The 20,628-nt window shown below is 39.9% G+C and overlaps 1 protein-coding gene across 1 annotated transcript in view; it reads right to left on the bottom strand.

The window, feature by feature from the left end:
• prkar1b (protein kinase, cAMP-dependent, regulatory, type I, beta) overlaps positions 1–20,628 on the bottom strand; it is a 49,025-nt gene that overhangs the window by 23,548 nt on the left and 4,849 nt on the right. The window contains exons 3-4 of the mRNA XM_060892487.1: positions 20,455–20,625; positions 1,265–1,356 (exon numbers count right to left, since the gene is read on the bottom strand). Coding sequence (XP_060748470.1) covers positions 1,265–1,356; positions 20,455–20,625 — 263 coding nt within the window. The remainder of the gene's footprint in view (positions 1–1,264; positions 1,357–20,454; positions 20,626–20,628) is intronic.

Below are 20,628 nucleotides of genomic sequence, written 5' to 3'. Positions count from 1 at the left end.
TTAAAAATTTTTAGTTTTTAAGGTTCTGTCTCAGGCCCTCTTTTATTCTTAATCTATCTTATCCCCTTAGGGCATCTTTTTAGGAAATGCATTAGTATGCAGAAAATACACAACTTTATATGTCCACAAAACCTGACTCTGCTTTCCCGCCCTCCTGTCTAACCAACTGCTTAAATGAAATTAACGCTTGGGTTTCCCCCAACTTTCTCAAGCTTAACAGTAACAAACTGAGGTTCTCCTTATAGTTTCAAAATCTACCCTGTCCATCAATGTAAAGTGATATTATCTCTCACTTTACATTGATGGTTACGCTATCATAACACTAACTCCCATCATGCATCACATTATTCCCTCCCTTCAACAACTCCACTGGCTCTCTATTAAACACTGTATTGATTTTAAGGTTGTTCTCTTCACCTTTAAAGCTCTTCATAATCTTGCGCCACCTTACCTCTCAGATCTCATACAGGTCCACACTCTCTCCTGTACTTTCTCATCTAGGCTACACCTCCTGCCCATTAAAGTACTATGGGCGGTAGAGCCTTTAGTCGTATGCTTCTTGTCTGTGGAATTCACTCCCCGAAAAAATCCATAACACAGGCTCTATCACCACATTCAAAACTCGACTCAAAATCCATTTGTTCAGAAGCGCTTATCTTAGGATGCACTTGAATCTCATAAGTTTAATGTTAGATAACTTTTATTCTTAATATTGTTTTATTGTTGTTTACTGTTACTGTATATACTGTTATTTATTATTTATTTATTTTATTTGTATGGTGACCTTGAGTGACTTGAAAGGCATAAAATTTATTATTATTATTATTATTATTATTATTATTATTATTATTATTATTATCTGTTAACGTTGTTGTCATGTGCACACTGTAACATGTTCGCATGTCCAGGTTATGATGCATTTGAGTCTGATTCGCTATTGCATCTCGGATATCCAGGTTCAATCTCCGCCATTCGCGTTGTCTGTCTGTAAATGTTACACTATGCTTATGTAAAACTGCTTTGAGACAATGTCAACTGTTAAAAGCAATATACAAATAAGTTAAATTGAAATGAAATTGACTTAGGAATACAATGGCTCAGTATGGAGTGTGGTTTAAATGTTCTTGAACCAGGAAGTAACTGATGATACCTAAAGTGTTCAGAATTTGGGTAAGGGTTCCCTCTGGCAAGGGGAAGGACTATGTGCAGGTTGAGCTCTTATACATATTAATAGATACAATTTCATAAAATTATAAGATCTTACCTCCGCTCATTGTCATCCAAATGGACAAACAGCACATTTTTAGAAATGGCCTTAGCCAAGGCTGTCATTGTCTTGTAGTCCTTTGGGATTACCTGGATACAAAAAAACAAATTTAAATTGTATACCCATCTAGACAAATTACTACTACATGACATATTAAAACTGCAACAAAACATATTTAAACCATAAGAGCAAGCTCAAAACAATATAAGATATAAATGAGCAAGCAATTTTCACAAGCAACACAATTTAAAATGATGACTGCATAAAGATTGAACAGAGATTTTAGAATTAAGCTCAAGAATACCCTACTTCAATTCTGTTTTTAATCAGGACCAAATTCTACAACAAACTGATACCTTCTGGTGACAACAACACAATGGATTTCTATATATAGTCATTTGTATTCTAAAAGTAAAACAAAATTCAGAAACTGGGTGGGGGAAAGATTTGTGTTAAGAATATTCTAATATAAAGTGGAGTTCATCGTTGTTTCTATAACTTAAACAAAGCAAGCCCAAATTATCACCTCTCCTCCACCATGCTTGACATTCAATACACTTAGGTCTGTGGGGCTGGGGCAGAATAGGGTAGTCTGAGATGCCATACTAGTTCCTGTGTTACCAGGCGAGGTCTTGGAGGCTACTCTCATGTTCGGCAGAGGTTTAAGACAGGGTCTCGGTGAGGGCATGGATGCTCTGGGGATCTGCTGTGTCCATTGTGGGCAGATCGTACTGGCAGGGGTGACAGAGGAGGGCCCAATTCAAAATGTAGACACAGGTAAAAATTAAAAGTTTTTAATGAATACAGGCAAGATGTTCCAAATCACGAGTAAACAGGGCAATGAAGGATAAGCAGTAAACAATGTCAGAAACAGAGAAATGCAGGACCGCCAGAGACAATAACGGGAACATGCAGGATTAAACCAAGCAAGCAGAGAGAAAGCAGGCTGAATCAGCATCAGGAGAACAGGCGGGGCCAAACCATACAGAAATATCACAGGATAGGCATAGTCAGAAAACCAGGAACAGTCAGAGTAGAAACCAGGCAAAACAGGAATGTTAACAAAGGTAGAATGACTAATGAGAAGTGAGAGCATGTCAGCAGCATGCTTAAATAGCACAGATAAGCAAACAAAATGGCTGATACCCTTGAAGTGCTACCTCCAATATGGCTGCTGACTCAGAAGTAAATGTTACATCACCAAACTTGCCTCTACTGCTCAAATGGCATGAACATTTTTGGAGATTCTATGGGCGCCATCTTAAGTATTCTCAAGTTTGAGAAATTTGTTGCTCAATCAAGCCATGGTCAAGATATGGTTTCTCTTGTTTTGTAGTTGCTGCCAAATTAATTTGAGTTATGACAACTGTTGTAGTAAAGTTAATGAGATTTTATTAATAGGAATGGAATGTAGGTTGTTTTGGTCATGCCAGATAGATCTGCCATGGTGCTACTGGTGCTGCTGCTGGGCGATTAAGGAGACTTGCTTGTACAAACTGCACACACATAGAGATAATAGTCATATGCTGCTGCTGATCCAAGATAAGGCAGGCAAGTGGAGGAAGCCCTCCATTGCTGCCTGCCACCCCAACCCTGCAGATCTAACCTCGTCTTCCACCAAGCCCTCCTCCAGAGAGCCATGGGACCTGACTGAGTACTATCTGTCAGTTTTTGACTGGTCTTATTAATCCTCTTCCACTTCTCCATGATGACATCACAGAGATGGTGGATGTTAGAGACCTTGCGCTTCTCCACCTTCCCTTTGAGGATGCCCCACAGATGCTCAATAGGGTTTAGGTCTGGAGTCATGCTTGGCCAGTCCATTACCTTTACCCTCAGCTTCCTTAACAAGGCAGTGGTCGTCTTGGAGGTGTGTTTGGGGTCGTTATCATGTTGGAATACTGCCTGCAGGGCAGTCTCAGAAGGGAGGGGATCATGTTCTGCTTTAGTATGTTACAGTACATGTTGGCATTCATGGTTCCCTAAATGAACAGACCAAGACACTACCACCACCGTGCTTGACTGTAGGCAAGACACAGTTGTCTTTGTACTCCTCACCGAGTATCTATTTATAAATATTAAATATAAAAAACAAAAAAGGGGATGCAGTATTGCACCAGTTAGAGGTAACAGTGGTTTGTGCTGCTTGGGCAAATACAGAGAAAAATAACTACAAATGAATCCTTGTGACTACCTGCAAGCATTTGCTAATCCAAATGGTATTTGGAATTGATTAGCTTTTAAGCTATAACTTAGTAATAACTTTAGTAATAACTTTTGAATTAACTGTTAAAAATTTCAAGTTATGCTGCTTTGGTTAGAGGCGAACCAGGAGTTGTGCTTCACATAGTGAGTGGAATTAGAAGGAAGATTTATGGGTGAGCTTTCAGCCTCCTTCCATGTGAGGGAGCAGTTTCTAACAGAATGGCTGAGTAGGGACCAAAGATGCAGAATGAGATGGTGCAACAATTGTGTAAAACAGGTCAGGCCAGGTCAGGTCAGGTAAGGTAAGGTAAGGGGTAAATGTTTACTTTTGGTTAGAAGGGAAGCCTTCAAAATGCCCTTTGTATATGGGTAAATGGATGGAGTGTTTGAAGAGCTGGATGTGCTGTAGATTTCATGCATGGGAGGGCAAGACCACTCGTGATATTTAAAACTTTTTAAATATCTTTTCTGTTTACCTGTGGACAGAGCCTGGCCCTGCTGGAGCCTTTGATAAGGTTATGGGAAGCTTTATGAAACAGATAAAATGAGAAGAACTTGTTTGAGCTCTTGGTCATTGGTAAGTTAAGGAGGAGTTACATTCATCAGTTGAAAGGGGGTGCTATAATATACTGGGGGGACAAATGGCTCTTGGGTTACTGTCTGAGCAATAAGGAAATCTGCGTTTAAAGTAAACATGTGCAGGTTATTTAGAATTAATTATAAAGGGGATGATGCTATATGGCTCGGGGATCGAGAGAAATTCTTAGTCTGCTGAAGGTTTTTTGGGCTAAACTGTTGTCCATCATAGGCTGGGCAGGATTGAAATGCCCTGTTTGTTGGTAAGGTGGCTCAAATTAGTTGAAAGCTTGTTATACCATGCTGCCTTAGATGGAAATGATTTAAGATATTCCTAGAGATTAAGGTCTGAGATAATGGCTTGGTGTCTGACAAACTCTCGTACAAGGCGGAGAAGGAGGTGAATGGACGGGGGAGTAAAGTGGTTGGGAGGTGAATTTCTATTTATTTATTTATTTGTTTGTTTGTTTTTTACTTTTTTAATTTTTTCTTAAAGCTGGAACATTGATTTTCATCCTGCAGAGAGCTGTTGTAGGGCTTTGGTTTGGCAATACATCATCATGGGATCTCTTGGCCTTCCATATGTTGAGTGGATAAAGGAGCAGAAATGGTTGGGAAATGAGGGTTTTTTTACATTGATTTGTTTTTTTGGGGGGGGGTGAAACCCTTTTTTTGAGTTTGTTAATGGAAGCCAGTCATGTGCTCCATGAGCTCAAGTGTTTGGTGGGTAGAAAGAGCACAGGAAATCTGCTTTGGCCGATAAGGAATCTTCAGTGGCTTGATGTTGGGTTCTGGGTCAAAGCTGGGTTTGTTAAGGAATTAAATAATGAAGGGTTACGTACAGTAAATAGGGTAACATGGTGAACCTGCCACAGCACTGCCACCTAGAAAACTAATCAGTGCAAGTTAGAGTTTCAAGGCTGAGCTAGACATTTGTGTGTAAAATAAAATTCTTTTATATTTTGGAAAGAATTTTCTGAATATCATGTAAGCTGAATTTGTTAAGGATTAAATAAAATTGTGGGCTTTAAAAACTTTAAAATCTTTTTTCAAAAAAGAAAAAACATGGGTGAAATGAATTTCATTCCTACATCAAACAGTCCAAAAGTTGATGCAAAATGTACAGCTTCAAGACAGCTTCAAGACACCTCCTGTATGGAGAAACGAGTTGCATGCATTGCTGAGGTGTGATTTTGGCCCATTCTTCCACACAAACAGTCTTCAAATCTTGAAGGTTCCATGGGCCTCTTCTATGAACTCTGATCTTTAGTTCTTTCCATAGATTTTCAATTGTATTCAAGCCAGGTGATTGGCTGGGCCATTCTAGCAGCTTTATTTTCTTTCTCTGAAACCAGTTGAGAGTTTCCTTGGCTGTGTGTTTGGGATCATTGTCTTGCTGAAATGTCCACCCTCGTTTTATCGTCATCATCCTGGTAGATGGCAGCAGATTTTTTTCCTTCCTTCAATTATACGAAGTTTGCCAGTACTGTATGCTGAAAAAACGCCCCACACCATAATGTTCCCGCCTCCAAACTTTACTGTTGGTACTGTATGGTGTTTTTGGGGTGATGTGCAGTGAAATTTCTCTTCCAAACATGGTGTGTATTATGGCATCCAAAGAGTTAAATTTTGGTCTCATCTGACCAGACTATATTCTCCCAGTATTTCACAGGCTTGTCCAAATGTTGTGCAGCAAACTTTAAACGAGCTTCAACATGTCTTTTCTTCAGCAGTGGAGTCTTGCATGGTGAGCATGCATACAGGCCATGGCGGTTGAGTGCATTACTTATTGTTTTCTTTGAAACAACTGTACCTGCTGATTCCAGGTCTTTCTGAAGCTGTCCACAAGTGATCCTTGGCTCTTGGACAACACTTCTGATAATTCTTTTCACTCCTCTGTCAGAAATCTTGCAAGGAGCACCTGGTCGTGGCCTGTTTATGGTGAAATGATGTTCTTTCCACTTACGGATTATGGCCCCAACAGTGCTCACTGGAACATTCAGAAGTTTTGAAATCCTTTTGTAACCAATGCCATCAGAATGTTTTGCAACAATAAGGTTGCGAAGGTCTTGAGAGAGTTCTTTGCTTTTACCCATCATGAGATGTTTCTTATGTGATACCTTGGTAACGAGACCTTTTTATAGGCCATCAGTTTGGACAGAACCAGCTGATATTAATTTGCATTGACAAGGGGCAGGATTGCTTTCTAATTACTTATCGTCTTGGCTTTCCATGCCTTTTTGCACCTCCCTTTCTTCATGTGTTCAATACTTTTTCCCTGTGTCATTTAACATTATTAAACATAACTTAATTTACGGACATCTATGGTTTGATTTTTTTTTTTGCATGTGTGGATTGAATGGGTTGTTACCAACATCTGGTGAAACATCTTTCATGTCAATAGCACCTTTAAAAATAAATTTACTGAGAAAAATGGTGACATGTTCAATACTTATTTTACCTGCTGTATAACTGTATGGCTTCTTTATCACGTCCAGCATAAAAAAAAAATAGGAAGAATACTAACAAAATAATATTCTTTCAGCAGTGCATGGAACAGCAGTAGCCACTAATGGGTCAATCAGTACCTAGCCTTACATTTTGCTGTAATTAGAGCAATAAATATCATAATAATTATGTGTAGCCACATTAATTAGTGTGCATTGACTGACATCTAGTGTTCAGTTCTTGTAATATATATGTGAAATATTATTTCACCTTTGTGAAAAACATTAATTTCTTTAGACACAACTGATAAAATACTAATATGTATGATAGACGGTTAGACATGTGTTGAATGTATGCCATTATCAAAATTATTTAACCAGACTTTGTTATTAAAATACACAGAGAACAAAAAAAATATAAAATAAATCAATACAAATGTTTGTTGGCATGTTTTTATATATAAGGTGCATAAATGTTCTGTCTTTCTTAAAATTCTAGCTTTGTCTGCTGGTAGACCCCAGAATTACTTTCAAAATAAGACCTCAAAAATAAGACCTCAAATGTAATGAGCATAAATGTACCTGAACTAATAGTACTGCTAGCGGCAAAGTCCAAAATTTGTGGAATGACTAAAAGCTCTGTGCACTATGTATTTATTTTTGTTTACCATAGTGTCGTAGATACTATCATAGACTTGTATTATATAATAATATAATAATAATAATAATAATAATAATAATAATAATAATAATAATATTAACAATGTGGATTGTTAAAATCACTATACAAATAAATTGAATTGAGTTAAATTGAATTGTATACATCGGAGTTCATTCTGCTGATACCATGCAGTTATACAAGCCCAAGCCCTGACACCGCCCCATCATGTTTTACAAATAATCTTGTATGTTTTGGATCATGACCAGACATTTTCTTCCTCTACACATTGGCCTATTCATCACGTTTGTAGAGGTTCATCATGGTTCCAAAAGATTTGTGGCTCACATATGTACTTCATTGCAAAGTCAAATTGTGATGAGTGGTTTGGGTTTTGTGTTATGGACTCTATATTTCTGCTCTCAAAGTCTGCCTTGCACTGTGGAGTGTGACATAGTCACCCATTCTCTGTGAGGCTGTTGGTGATGTCATTGTTGTCACTATCACAATGTTTCTTTTATCAGTTGTTTTCCTTGGCTGACTTGTTCAGTGTCATGTGCTCAGTACATCAGTGATCCGAATTGTAGTATTGGATCATTTTAATGCCTATGAGTAATTTTTCCCTATTGTCTCTGGTTCAAACTGGCTTGCTATAGCTCTCCTATAGACAGCTATCTGTCTATGTGCTGGTTTATCATTCTTAACAGCAAATGCAGACTTTTTCAATTAAACTTAAAATTAGAAGTTCATAGCCTTTTATTTATATACAAAATGTGCTATGTTGTTTAAAACATTTACATATTTATATAACCCCAATTTTGTCATTTCTACACTGGCTACCTGTTAAGTTTATAATTGATTACAAACTGCTGCTACTTACATACAAGGCTCTTAATGGTTTGGCTCCCATGTATCTAACAAGTCTTCTAACACGCTACAAGCCTTCACGCTTGCTGAGATCACAAAACTCAGGACTTCTGGTGGTTCCCAGAATATCTAAGTCTACTAAAGGTGGTAGAGCGTTTTCGTATTTAGCTCAGAAACTTTGGAATAGTTTTCCTGATAGTGTTCTGGGCTCAGACACACTTTCCCACTTTAAAGGTAGATTAAAAACTCATCTCTTTAGTCAGGCGTATACACAATACATCCCATAATACTGTGCTCTATTACATCAGACCAAATGAACATTATCATCTAGTACTCGCTAATATTATGAACAGCAGCTACGTTAATCCTGCTCCACTGCTTCTCTCTTCTACCCATCCGGAGGCATCCAGAAATCCAGCTCCAATTGTCTTCAGTGCCGTGAAGATTTTGGACCTCCACTGAGATGAGGCCGAATCTGTGAGAATCCTGAGGCATCTAGAGATCTACCAGCTCCAGTTAGACTCTACTATACTAAAGAGGACATGCCAACTACATGTGGTCTTTTGCGTCTTTTGTCAGACTGTATATTTATAATCACACCCTCCAGTGTCACCCATATGAGGATGGGTTCCCCTTTGAGTCTGGTTCCTCTCAAGATTTCTTCCTTCAATTCAAGGGAGTTTTTCCTTGCCACTGCTGCCTGAGTCACCTCAGATTTGCTTACTGGGGATAAATACAAACACAATTACATATATCTAATATTGATCTTGAGTAGAAAAGGTCCTATCTACTGCGTTAAACAGCAACTCCAATCTGTCAAAGCACCTCCTGAAAGCCGGTGACTCCACAGTAGAGACAGGCTGCATGTTTTCAACAACATACCGTGCAATAGCTTTGTTGATCTGTCCCTGGCTAACAGTCCGGTTAAAATCTAGTCGCTGTTGTTTGGCTGGAGGGGCTTGGCTCACTTTGAGTATGTCCACCGACACTGGGTTAGCTTCTAGCGTCCTTCTAGCTTTTGTTCTATGTTTATGTTCTGTAAAGCTGCTTTGAGACAATGTCAATTGTAAAAAGCACTATACAAATAAATTTGAATTGAATTGAACATATAAATACCAGGAAATAACTAAGAACTCCTCTTCTAAATCTTTTAAACTTAAACCCAATTATCTTCAGTCTACTAGTGATGGCCAGTTTGTGAACAAATCGTTCTTTTGAACCGGTTCTTTTTAGTGAACTGGATGAACCAGTTCACCAAATCGGGTAAACAGTTCGCGTCTTCAGTCAGTGCTGATCCACAAGTTACTAAAGTTACTCACTTTCGGTCATGCCTGACAGCCCCTCTGACTCTAAATAATCTAATATCCCGGAGTATATGTAACTCTTGTACACTGAACTGAGACATGTTGTGCTGAGAGAACTGTGAGCTTGAGCTGCTCATACTGCGCATGAATCACTGAACCGATACAGCGAATCATAGGTACAGAACTGAGAACTGTTTCTTTCAGACGCGTCCAAGAACCGATGAGCTGTTGATACTGCGCATGCTTGAATCACTGAACTGATACAGCGAATCATCAGTACACTGAACTGAGAACTGTTTCTTTCGGACTCGTCCGAGAACCGATGAGCTGTTGATACTGCGCATGTTTGAATCACTGAACTGATACAGCGAATCATCAGTACACTGAACTGAGAACTGTTTCTTTCGGACGCGTCCGACATACTGAGAACCAATGAGCTGTTGTTACTGCGCATGCATAAATCACTGAACTGATACAGCAACAAATGTAGATGGTTATGATTTAATGTCTTATCAATGTATGAGTGTTTAACTCAGTTGCATTAGTTTTTTAAACAACTGATGGAGCAAAAGAAACATGTAAAAATTCTGCTTTTTTTGTTTTTGTAAGTTGATGAAGATTAGTTTATTAACTTTATATCTTTAAGAAACGTAAAATACCCACGTTTGCACATCAATGCCTGTACTGGGTGTTTTAGTTGCAAAACTTAAATGTAAGAAACGCATTCAACTAAAGTTATGATCACAAAGAACTTTTCAAATGTGTTAAATTGATCGTATTAATATCTGCCGGCAGCGGCGGGATGAAGGATTTTACGTCATTACATCATTGTGAATTACGTCATTACGTCAGGATGTAAAAGAACTGGTGAACTGGATTATTGAACTGGTTCATTAAAACGAACTGTCTGAAAGGACCGGTTCACGGAAAAGAACCGAAGTTCCCATCACTACAGTCTACAGCAAAAATAAATGAACTGGTCTTGAGGTTTAAAAAATTTTGTTTGGGACTTCATCTGACTTACAAATACTAAAAATATGCTATTTTCAAAACCAGATTAATGAGAAAATACACAATGCAAGTCAACATTGTAAAGCTGCTGATTCATGCCCTATGATGCCCTGGATCTTCAGTCAAAATATTTTAAAACAGTGAACATTAAACATAATATTACAAAACAATGATACACACTGACATACAAATACACATTATCTTGCACCACAAATATATATAATAGCCAATACAGTGATGCCTTGAGATACGAGTTTAATTCGTTCCGTGACTTTGCTCGTATCTCAAATTGCTCGTATCTCAAAACAATTTTTCCCGTTTATATGAACTGAAATCCCATTAATCCGTTCCAGCTCGCAAAATTCCACTCCAGTTGTTTTGTTTGTGTTTTGAATCTGAAAAATGTACAGTACCTGTATTTATAAATGACAAATATTGTATAAAAACATACAGTAATAAAAGAGAATGTTAAAAAAATAAGCTGGTTTTACTTTACGGAAGATGCGCACGGAGGCTGAGGGAGGAGTAAACAGGAGGAATTTTGTCTCATACGTACACTTTCGCTTTCATTCACTTACTCGCTACTGTACACTCTTAATGCTACTTTACACTTAAATGGAACTTAACTAAACTTCACTAAAATTAACAAACTTAAATCAAGCACCACGTCGTCAACTGTGCATCAGCTGTTAATCAGCTGTCCACGACGTGCACCAATCCGGTTACGACCTCCATATTACCCGACTTTTTTGCCTTTTTTGTCACTCTTTCCTCACTAACATCTGCCGGTTGTTTTAATAAAAACCTGCCCGGTCGGCATATCAGATGCGGTGTAGTCGCACAAGTTCAAATTTTTTAACGGATCCAACGCTTAATTATTTAATTATTTATTTATGCTTAATTATTATCCGAAAATTACGGATCCGCAGATGGTCGGCACCTCACGCAACGCCTTTGCGACTCTCCATAGGAAATGAATGACTTCCTGTTTATCGGCCGTCGTTTGTCGTGTGCAGTGGAAAGGCGGCTTTAACCAAGTGAGACGGCGGGAAGCTGAGGCGGGGAAACAGAGCACACGTGGTTGTTGGGGATCTTTGTTTCGTATCTCAAAAACTTGCTTGTATCTCAAGCCAAAAATATGGTCGAATCACAGCTCGTATCTCAAAAAATTCGTATGTAAGAGCACTCGTATCTCGAGGCATCACTGTATTTAGTCTCCTCTTTTGTGAGAACATTTTGGTTCAGTTCTCTTAAATGTAATAATGTATCAAAGATATTTTAAGTTATTGCTGTTCCAATCAACCTATTCATTGATATTTTCTTTATTTAAGCAATGCCCTATTCCAACTAGTACTCCTAGTACTTTTACCCCAGATCCATCAATCTGGCTTAAAAAAAATATTAACTATTTTCACACATTATCCATTTGTGAACCCATAATTTATATCCATTTAGGTTGCTTGTGCTTTTCTAATGATCTGACCGTTCACTTTTATTACATTTACAGCATTTAGCAGACATCCTTATCCAGAGCGACTTACATTTTATCTCACTTTTATACAACTACAACTGAGAATTGTGGGTTAAGGACCTTGATCAGGGGCCCAGCAGTGGCAGCTGGGTGGACGTAGGAATTGAAGTCACAACCTTCCGATTGGTAGCCCAACACCTTAACCAGTAGGCTACCACATCCCCATTATTAACCACTATACCTGCTAGCACTAATTTTGGGGACAAATTGAGTTTTAGGGAATTAAAATTGTGATTGTGGATGTGTCCTGGAGCAGCATAGAGAGGTATGAGAAGTGTTATGGTCAGAAAGGCAGTACCAGAGCTGTCTGTGCCACATCATGATTACTTGTCGGTGGGGGAGGGCTCTGCCACCCCTAACCACTCTAATTCCCTTCAGTGACCTTTGGAGAGTAGTCAAAGGTAAAATAATAAGTCCCAGAAATTGCAATTATATCATCAAGATTAGGTTATATCAAGTGAAGTAGAACACTAAAACTAAGGAATAAATAACCCAATTATCAGAATCGTAGGAAAATGCTGTTCCATGCAGCTCATCAGCAGACTTTTTGAAAATTAATATTTGTGTCATTCTGAAAACTTCTGGCCAGAACTGTATACTCACTCCCTTGGTTATTTCCCCACACGGCTACTCTTACCACTGCTATGCTGATGACACTCAGTTTATATTCTCCTATCCTCCCTCAGATACAATGACTTCTGCTCTGTATCATTTATCATTTCACCTTGCTTCTTCGTAATGGAAAAAAGGGGTGGTCATCACTTTTGGATTCTACTTCTTGGAGAAAAACTGTGGGCTTAATTCATAATCATGTATTGAGACCCACTACCCTGTTTCCATTAGCACAGGAATAGCTTCTCAATGCTAGGATTATCATGAAACTGGACTACTTATGACTATCCATAAGGCATCCTTTAGCACCACTTCTGGTCACTTTGATGTTTGTAATCACTTACACTAAAGACATTGTAGTTCATGTCCATTGAGATTTATCTTCCCTCACCTGAAGAACCAGCTTTTTGTCAAACAGGAAAAGTGTAAATTTAATATCTTCAAAGTCTTGTTTCTGGGGTACATAATCAGCCCTGAGGGATATAACAAGGGTAATATCATAGATCTCAAGGAGTGACCAGTTCCAACTACTGTCAAGAAACTTCTGTAATTCCTGGGGTCTGTAAAATGAAATCATCTACTGGGGTTTAAGCTCTACCACAGCCTTATTCACCTTGCTGAGCAAGCCAAGAGCTCAGAGTTCACCACAGCCCCATTTGAAAACGTCCTGACCAATCGAAGCAATTCATCATTAAGGTAGGTGCCTCCTACGTAATAGTTAACCACTTTGCTGTCACAGAGGTTTAGAGAGAACCAGAACTCTATCCAGTGGCAGTCTTTTCAAGAAATAACAGAGAGTTGGCCCTAGTGGACAAGAAAGACATATATAAGGAAAACTGTTAAAAGCCTGAAACCTCAACAAGATTCAATGACCTCTCAATGTGCAAACAGAAAACGTGTGCCAAAACAAGTTCCTCATGAGAGAACACTCCTCCAAAACTACAGGAGATCTAGGCATAAATCAATCTATCGGCTTCTACCATACAAGTAGTCAAGTAGACGCTGATGGGTTGGTTTATGCCTGAATGTTTCGCAGACCTGTGTGTTTTCTGGCATCCACCTTTTTGTGTACTGCATGTGACCATGTGAAAGGTCCTTAACCAATAACAGCTGGAAAATCAACCCACATGACAGCAAACATACTCTCACATTGCCATGGACTTTGTCACAGATCTGACCAAGTCTGGCGATCATAGTTGAACATTTTTCAAAGTCTCTCTGCCTGATTCCCTTCTGGTTTGGAAGAAAACACACCACCACCTAAAACGTGCTGCACGAGTAAACAATTGTATATATGAACTCTAAACTGATGTACTGAGCCTTGTAATTATGACTGCTTTTCTGGTTTTGATCTTTGTTTCATTTTCTGTTTCTCACAGACTTTCAATAGAGACTTTACGCCTCCCAAATGAGAGTGTGCTGTGCTTGTCTCATGATTTTATTGTACAGGTCAGAAGTGATAAGAGGGGCACAAATGTGTGTGTATGAACGTATATTCTTTTCAGTTTTAACTTTGCTAGGATGTGTATTTTGGATGGGACCATAAGATATGGCCAGCACACTAAAGTTGCGTGGTCTAAGCTAGCCAAATGTTGGTGTTAGCATGTCTATAAGACATTTTCTTTCTCTGAGGCTCCTGTCAAGTTACTTGTAAATCCTGTTTATGTAAACGTTTATTTAATTCCTGTTTATAGTGCATGTACATCGACTTAAATTAGTTTTTGGGGCAATTGTTAGACTTTACCAGCTTTGCTACGACTCTCCCAGTCAGGTTCAGTACACACTACCCCAATCATGGGGAAAACTCCTGACTTGTTGTCCAGAAGACACTTATTAACACAATCCATAGGGATGGTAAGCCACAGAAGATCATTGCTGAAAGGGCTGGCTGCTCACAGAGTGCTGTATCAAAGCACATTCATGGAAAGTTGACGGGTAGGGGAAAGTGCTTTATAAAAGGTGCACAAACAACAGGGATGACCATAGCCTTGAGAAGATGTGCTTTAACTCTCTTCATTTGAATATATTGTCTTCTGGTAAAGTAGGTTCCTGACTTTTGTATACTATCTGCTTAACTCACTTTGTTCTAGAGTAGTGTGATTTGAATTGTTATATTCTATACCACTGTTGATTTTATAGTGTTGATCTTTGTTGTTCTCTCAGCTGATTAATCAGGAGTAGTTTCAGTCTACCTTAAGGTGTGAATTGTGGGCAGGGCGTACCTATTTAAATTGAAGGTTCTCCGCTACAGATGCTAGCGTCTGTAGCGGTTTGTAAGTATCTCTCTCTCACATTGTAACATTAGTGTCTAGTACTGTTTTGATATATTCTACCATACCTTAATTCTCACTCTTGTTTGACTGCAAATATATGCCTTAAACCCATCTCTGTACTCAATTCCTACTCTCGCAGAAGCTCTCGTCCACAGAGCAGAGGTCACAATCCCAGTAACCTCATCTACCCTCCTCTCAAAGTCTCAAACAGTGGTGGTAGGTGGGCTCTGGAATTGCCAGTCTGCTGTGAAAAAAGCTGATTTTATTTCTGCTTTAACTTCCCATTAATCCTTTGATTTTCTTGCGCTAACAGAGACCTGGATATCCCCACAGAACACTGCTACACCAGCTGCTTTATCCTCTGCCTATGCTTTCTCTCACTCACCACGAGAAACAGGCAGGGGTTGTGGTACAGGTGTATTGCTGTCAAAGAAATGGTGCTTTACACCTCTCCTCTTGTCACATTTAACCATCTCCTCTTTTGAATTCCATGCCATTTCAGTTACCTCTACAATCAACCTTGTTATCATTGTTATTTACCGCCCTCCTTGTCCCCTAGGTGACTTCCTGGAAGAAATGGACACACTGCTTAGTGTTTTCCCTTCCGATAGCTCCCCTCTGACGCTGCTTGGTGACTTCAACCTCCCCTCTGACAAGCTACATTCTTCTTCCCTCCTGTCTCTTCTCGACTCATTCACCCTCACACTCAACAGCTACATCCCCACACACAAAGGAGGCAATGTCCTGGACCTGGTTTTCACCCGTCCTTCTCCAGCTACAGATGTGACTGCTACCACACTACACGTCTCTGATCATCACCTGGTATCATTCACCATCACTCTCCCTACCGTACCTAAAACTACCTCTCCCCCCCTCGCTCTTACCCGCCACAACCTTCACTCTGTCTCCCCTTCTTCTGTAGCTTCTGGTACTCTTTCTTCCCTTCCTGATCCTGAGTCTTTTTCCTCACTACCCTTGGACTCGGCCACAGATACTTTCCTTTCTTCTCTTTCCTCAACTATGGACTTCCTCTGCCCTATGTTCACTAAACCCAAGAAAACTTCTTGTTCTGCTCCTTGGCTTTCAGATGCACTGCGCAACAATCGAAGAGAGCTAAGATCATCAGAGAGAAAGTGGAAGAAATCACAACTTGATGCCGATCTTGATTCTTACCGAACACTTCTTGCCAAGTTCTCCTCAGATGTGACTTCTGCCAAGACTTCCTTCTACAAGGAAAAGCTTGAAGCTTCCTCACATGACCCTCGGAAATTCCACAACATCATCTCTTCTCTGCTCAACCCCCCAGCTCCACCTTCTTCGTGCTCCCTGACTGCAGAAGACTTTGCTTCCTTCTACCAGGAGAAGATTGAGGAAATATGCCGGACTTTCACTTCAGCCCCAACTGCACTTATATCTCAGAGTATGGATTCCCCTACACTTTTGTTGTCGCATTTCTCAACTGTAGCAGCAGAAGAGATTTTACAGCTCATCCAGTCTTGCAATCCTACCACCTGCCCATTGGATCCACTCCCTTCCACTATGCTCCAGACCATCTCGCAAGACCTTCTGCCCTTCATTTCCACTATCGTCAATAGATCCATAGCATCTGGTCAGGTAAAAAACTACTTTCAAGAGAGCAAGGGTTATTCCCATCCTAAAGAAACCCGCTCTGGATCCATCAGACATCAGTAACTACAGACCGGTATAATTTCTCTCATTTCTTTCAAAAATTCTTGAGTGCACTGTCTATAATCAACTGTCTGTCTATCTCTCACAGAACAACCTCCAAGACCCCAACCAGTCTGGCTTTAAAGCAGCTCATTCCACAGAGACAGCCCTTTTGGTTGTCTCTGAAAAACTACATGCTGCTAGATCAGCCAAACTGTCATCCGTCCTTATCCTCCTTGACCTTTCAGCAGCATTTGATACCGTCAACCACGAGACTCTCTTATCCACCATCAGGAGTCTTGGGATTTGCGGATCAGCTTGGGAATGGTTTGCTTCCTACTTGGAAGGATGCTCATGTCAGGTAACATGGAAGGGAGTGACATCTGCTACACGCAGACTCTCCACTGGCGTCCCACAGGGCTCAGTACTTGGTCCTCTTCTTTTCTCCCTGTATACTCACTCTCTTGGGGAAGTTATTTCCTCATGTGGGTTCTCTTACCACTGCTATGCTGATGATACACAACTTATCTTCTCTTTCCCACCCTCAGATGCCACAGCTTCTGACCGGATCTCAGCATGTATGGCAGAAATTTCATCATGGATGACTGCTCATCAGTTAAAGCTCAATCCTAGCAAAACTGAACTGCTGTTCATCCCAGGTGATTCATCCCCAGGTCATGACCTTGCTATATCCTTGCACAACGATCTGATCTCCCCTTCAGCCACAGCTTGCAACCTTGGGGTAACCATGGACAATCAACTGTCCTTTTCCTCTCATGTTGCTAATGTGACTCGCTCATGTCAGTTTCTTCTCTACAACATTAGAAGGATTCGGCCATTTCTGTCCACACAGGCTGCTCAGGTACTTGTTCAGTCTCTTGTCATTTCTAGACTGGATTACTGCAACGCACTGCTGGCAGGTCTACCTATGAATGCAATCCGTCCTCTGCAAATGATCCAAAATGCAGCTGCCCGGCTTGTTTTCAACCTGCCAAAGTTCTCACATACCACCCCGCTGCTGCGATCCCTCCACTGGCTTCCGGTAGCTGCACGCATCAGATTCAAAACACTGATGCTGGCCTACAAAGCCAAAAATGGACCAGCCCCCTCTTACCTCAAAGCCCTCATCACTCCGCGCACTGCACCCCGCACCCTCCGATCTACCAGCACTGCTCGACTGGTTCCACCATCTCTCAGGGTAAGAGGCAAGCATACTACAAGACTCTTCTCTGTACTGGCACCAAGGTGGTGGAATGAACTTCCCCTAGAGGTCCGGACAGCTGAGTCACTGGCTATTTTCAAGAGGCGGTTGAAGACCTACCTATTCAGGAAACACTTCAACTAGCACTTCTTTCCTTATCTTTTGCATTTAAAAAAAAAAAAAAAAAACCTTTGACACTTTTTCATTGTAACTTTGAACAAATGTTTTAAACTCATGGTATCTTAAGTATGTAACTTAGTGAGCCAGCATTAATGTATTCAATGCTAGAGATTTAAGCACTTATGTACGTCACTCTGGATAAGGGCGTCTGCCAAATGCTGTTTAAGTAAATGTAAAGATTGAGAAGAAGAGAGCAGATTCAAGAACATGGGGGAGCTTAACAAGGAGTTGCCTGAGGCTGGAGTCATTGCATTGAGAGCCACCACACACAGACATGTCCAGGAAATGGGCCAGTGTAGCATTCCAAGCAGAAAGCCACTCCTGAACCAGAGACAATATCAGAAGGGTCTTACTTGGGCCAAGAAGAATAACTGGAGCAATACTCAGTGGTCCAAAGTCCTCTTTTCAGATGAAAGTAAATTTTCAATCAGGAAATCAAGGTTCCAGAATCAGGAGAGCCACATAATCCAGTCCAGTGTGAATTATCCAAAGACAGTGATGATTTGGGGTGCCATGTCATCTGAAGGTGTTGGTACACTGTGTTTTATTAAGTTCAAAGCCAGTGCAGACGTCTTAGTAGACTAGGAGATTTTACAGCACTTCATGCTTCCATCTGCTGACAGGCTTGATGGAGATGTTGGTTTCCAAATCCAGCAGGATTGGGCCCCTGCCCACAGTGCCAAAACTACTCGGAACTGGGTTGCTGACTGTGGTATTACTGTGCTTGAACTGACCTGACCTGAACACTATAGAGAACCTATGGGGAATTGTCAAGAGGAAGATGAGAGACAGCAGACACCGCAATACAGATGAGCTGAAAGCCGCTATCAAAGCAGCCTGGGCTTCCACTACACCTCAGCAGTGCCACAGGCTTATTACCTCCATTCCTGCTGCAGTGACACAGTAATTTTTGCAAAAGATAGTAAATGCATAAATTAATAGACTTTATTGAGAAGTTAGACTTTTCTATATTATAAATAATTTCGTTGATTCTTAAAAAATATTCTAATATTTTGATACTGGATTTTTTTATTTTCATGAGTTGTGAGCCATAATTATCTAAATTAAATAAGAAACTTGAAATATTTCAGTACATGTGTAGTAAATCTAAAATATGTGAATGTTTTAATGTTTGAATTAAATTGCAGGAAAAAAAATAATGTTTCCTTGACATTCGAATTTTCTGCGATGCACAGGTATATATTTTCTTTCATTTGAGTAAATTGCTGAAAACACAGACTCTGAAACTGCATTTTAAGTCTTTGATTCTTTTAATTGTGATGATTTTGGCTCACATTTATTAAACATGCACCAATTCACTTTCTCAACAAATTAGAATACTTCATAAGACCAATAAAAAAACGTTTTTACTGAATTGTTGGCCTTCTGGAAAGTATGTTAATTTACTGTATATGTACTCAATACTTGGTAGGGGCTCCTTTTGCTTTAATTACTGCGTCAATTCGGCGTGGCATGGAGGTGATCAGTCTGTATCACTGCTTAGGTGATATGAAAGCCCAGGTTTCTTTTACAGTGGCCTTCAGCTCATTTGCATTTTTTGGTCTCTTGTTTCTCATTTTCCTCTTGACAAAACACCATAGATTCTCTATGGGGTTCAGGTCTGGTGAGTTTGCTGGCCAGTCAAGCACACCAACACCATGGTCATTTAACCAACTTCTGGTGCTTTTGGCAGTGTGAGCAGGTGCCAAATCCTGCTGGAAAATGAAATCATCATCTTTAAAAAGCTGTGGTTCAGGAGTGGCTTAACAAGAGGAATACGACATCTGTAGCCAAATTCCTGAACACGTCTGTGTGTGGTGGCTCTTGATGCCTTGACCCCAGCCTCAGTCTATTCCTTGTGAAGTTCACCCAAATTCTTGAATCAATTTTGCTTGACAAGACTTTCAAAGCTGTGGCTCTCGGTTGGTTGTGCATCTTTTTCTTCCACACTTTTTCCTTCCACTTAACTTTCTGTTAACATGCTTGGATACAGCACTCTGTGAACAGCCAGCTTCTTTGGCAATGAATGTTTGCGGCTTACCCTCCTTGTGAAGGGTGTCAATGATTGTCTTCTGGACAACTGTCAGATCAGCTGTCTTCCCCATTCTTTTTTCTTTCTTTCTATGCAAATAAGTTGTGTAAGGAAAATGCATGGCACTTACTAAAGTATTCTTACTTTGCAAAATTAATTTATCATCAGAACCCTTTTTTAAGACCTTGTTTTTCTTATTTGTGGGAATTTTGTGGGGGGCTTTTATATGTGTGATCCTGTATTTAATGCACGCTGCTCATATCTGTTAATTCCTAGTCTCTTCACACCAAATTAATTAGGCAAATTTAGTTTTTAATTAAACTTTACTGATTTTAAGTATTCTGATTTGTCATGGATCAAAATTAAGTTAGCAAATATTTAGTAAATATGGTGTGACATATTGTCCATCCACAAAACCATGTTGTAAAGAATGGACAGGCCTAAAGCCTTTGCATTTGCATCTGTTGCTGGAATTTTGTTATCTTAGCAGCAAGTTACATTTGCAACTGCACAGAAAACAAATATAATGGGCACTGGGATAATCAATCAATGATTTGCAAAGCATTGTGAGTAATCGATCAACTACCCAATTGTTTAATTTGTGCTAACGTGTGTGTCTTACCTTCCTAACATAGCTCACTGCATCCTCCTCTGTGTATACCTCTGCGCTGACTCCCCCTCTCCTGCGGCGGGCCTTCACCACAGGATTTATTGGAGGAGGAGAAAATTCATCATCATGTGAATCGGATTGAGAGTTAGACTTCTGTCTTGCTAAGATTTGCTTGCTTTCCTCCTA

Source organism: Tachysurus vachellii, chromosome 18, assembly GCF_030014155.1.
Source record: "Tachysurus vachellii isolate PV-2020 chromosome 18, HZAU_Pvac_v1, whole genome shotgun sequence".
Classification (NCBI taxonomy): Eukaryota; Metazoa; Chordata; class Actinopteri; order Siluriformes; family Bagridae; genus Tachysurus; species Tachysurus vachellii.
This window is presented reverse-complemented; position numbering and strand designations above follow the sequence as displayed.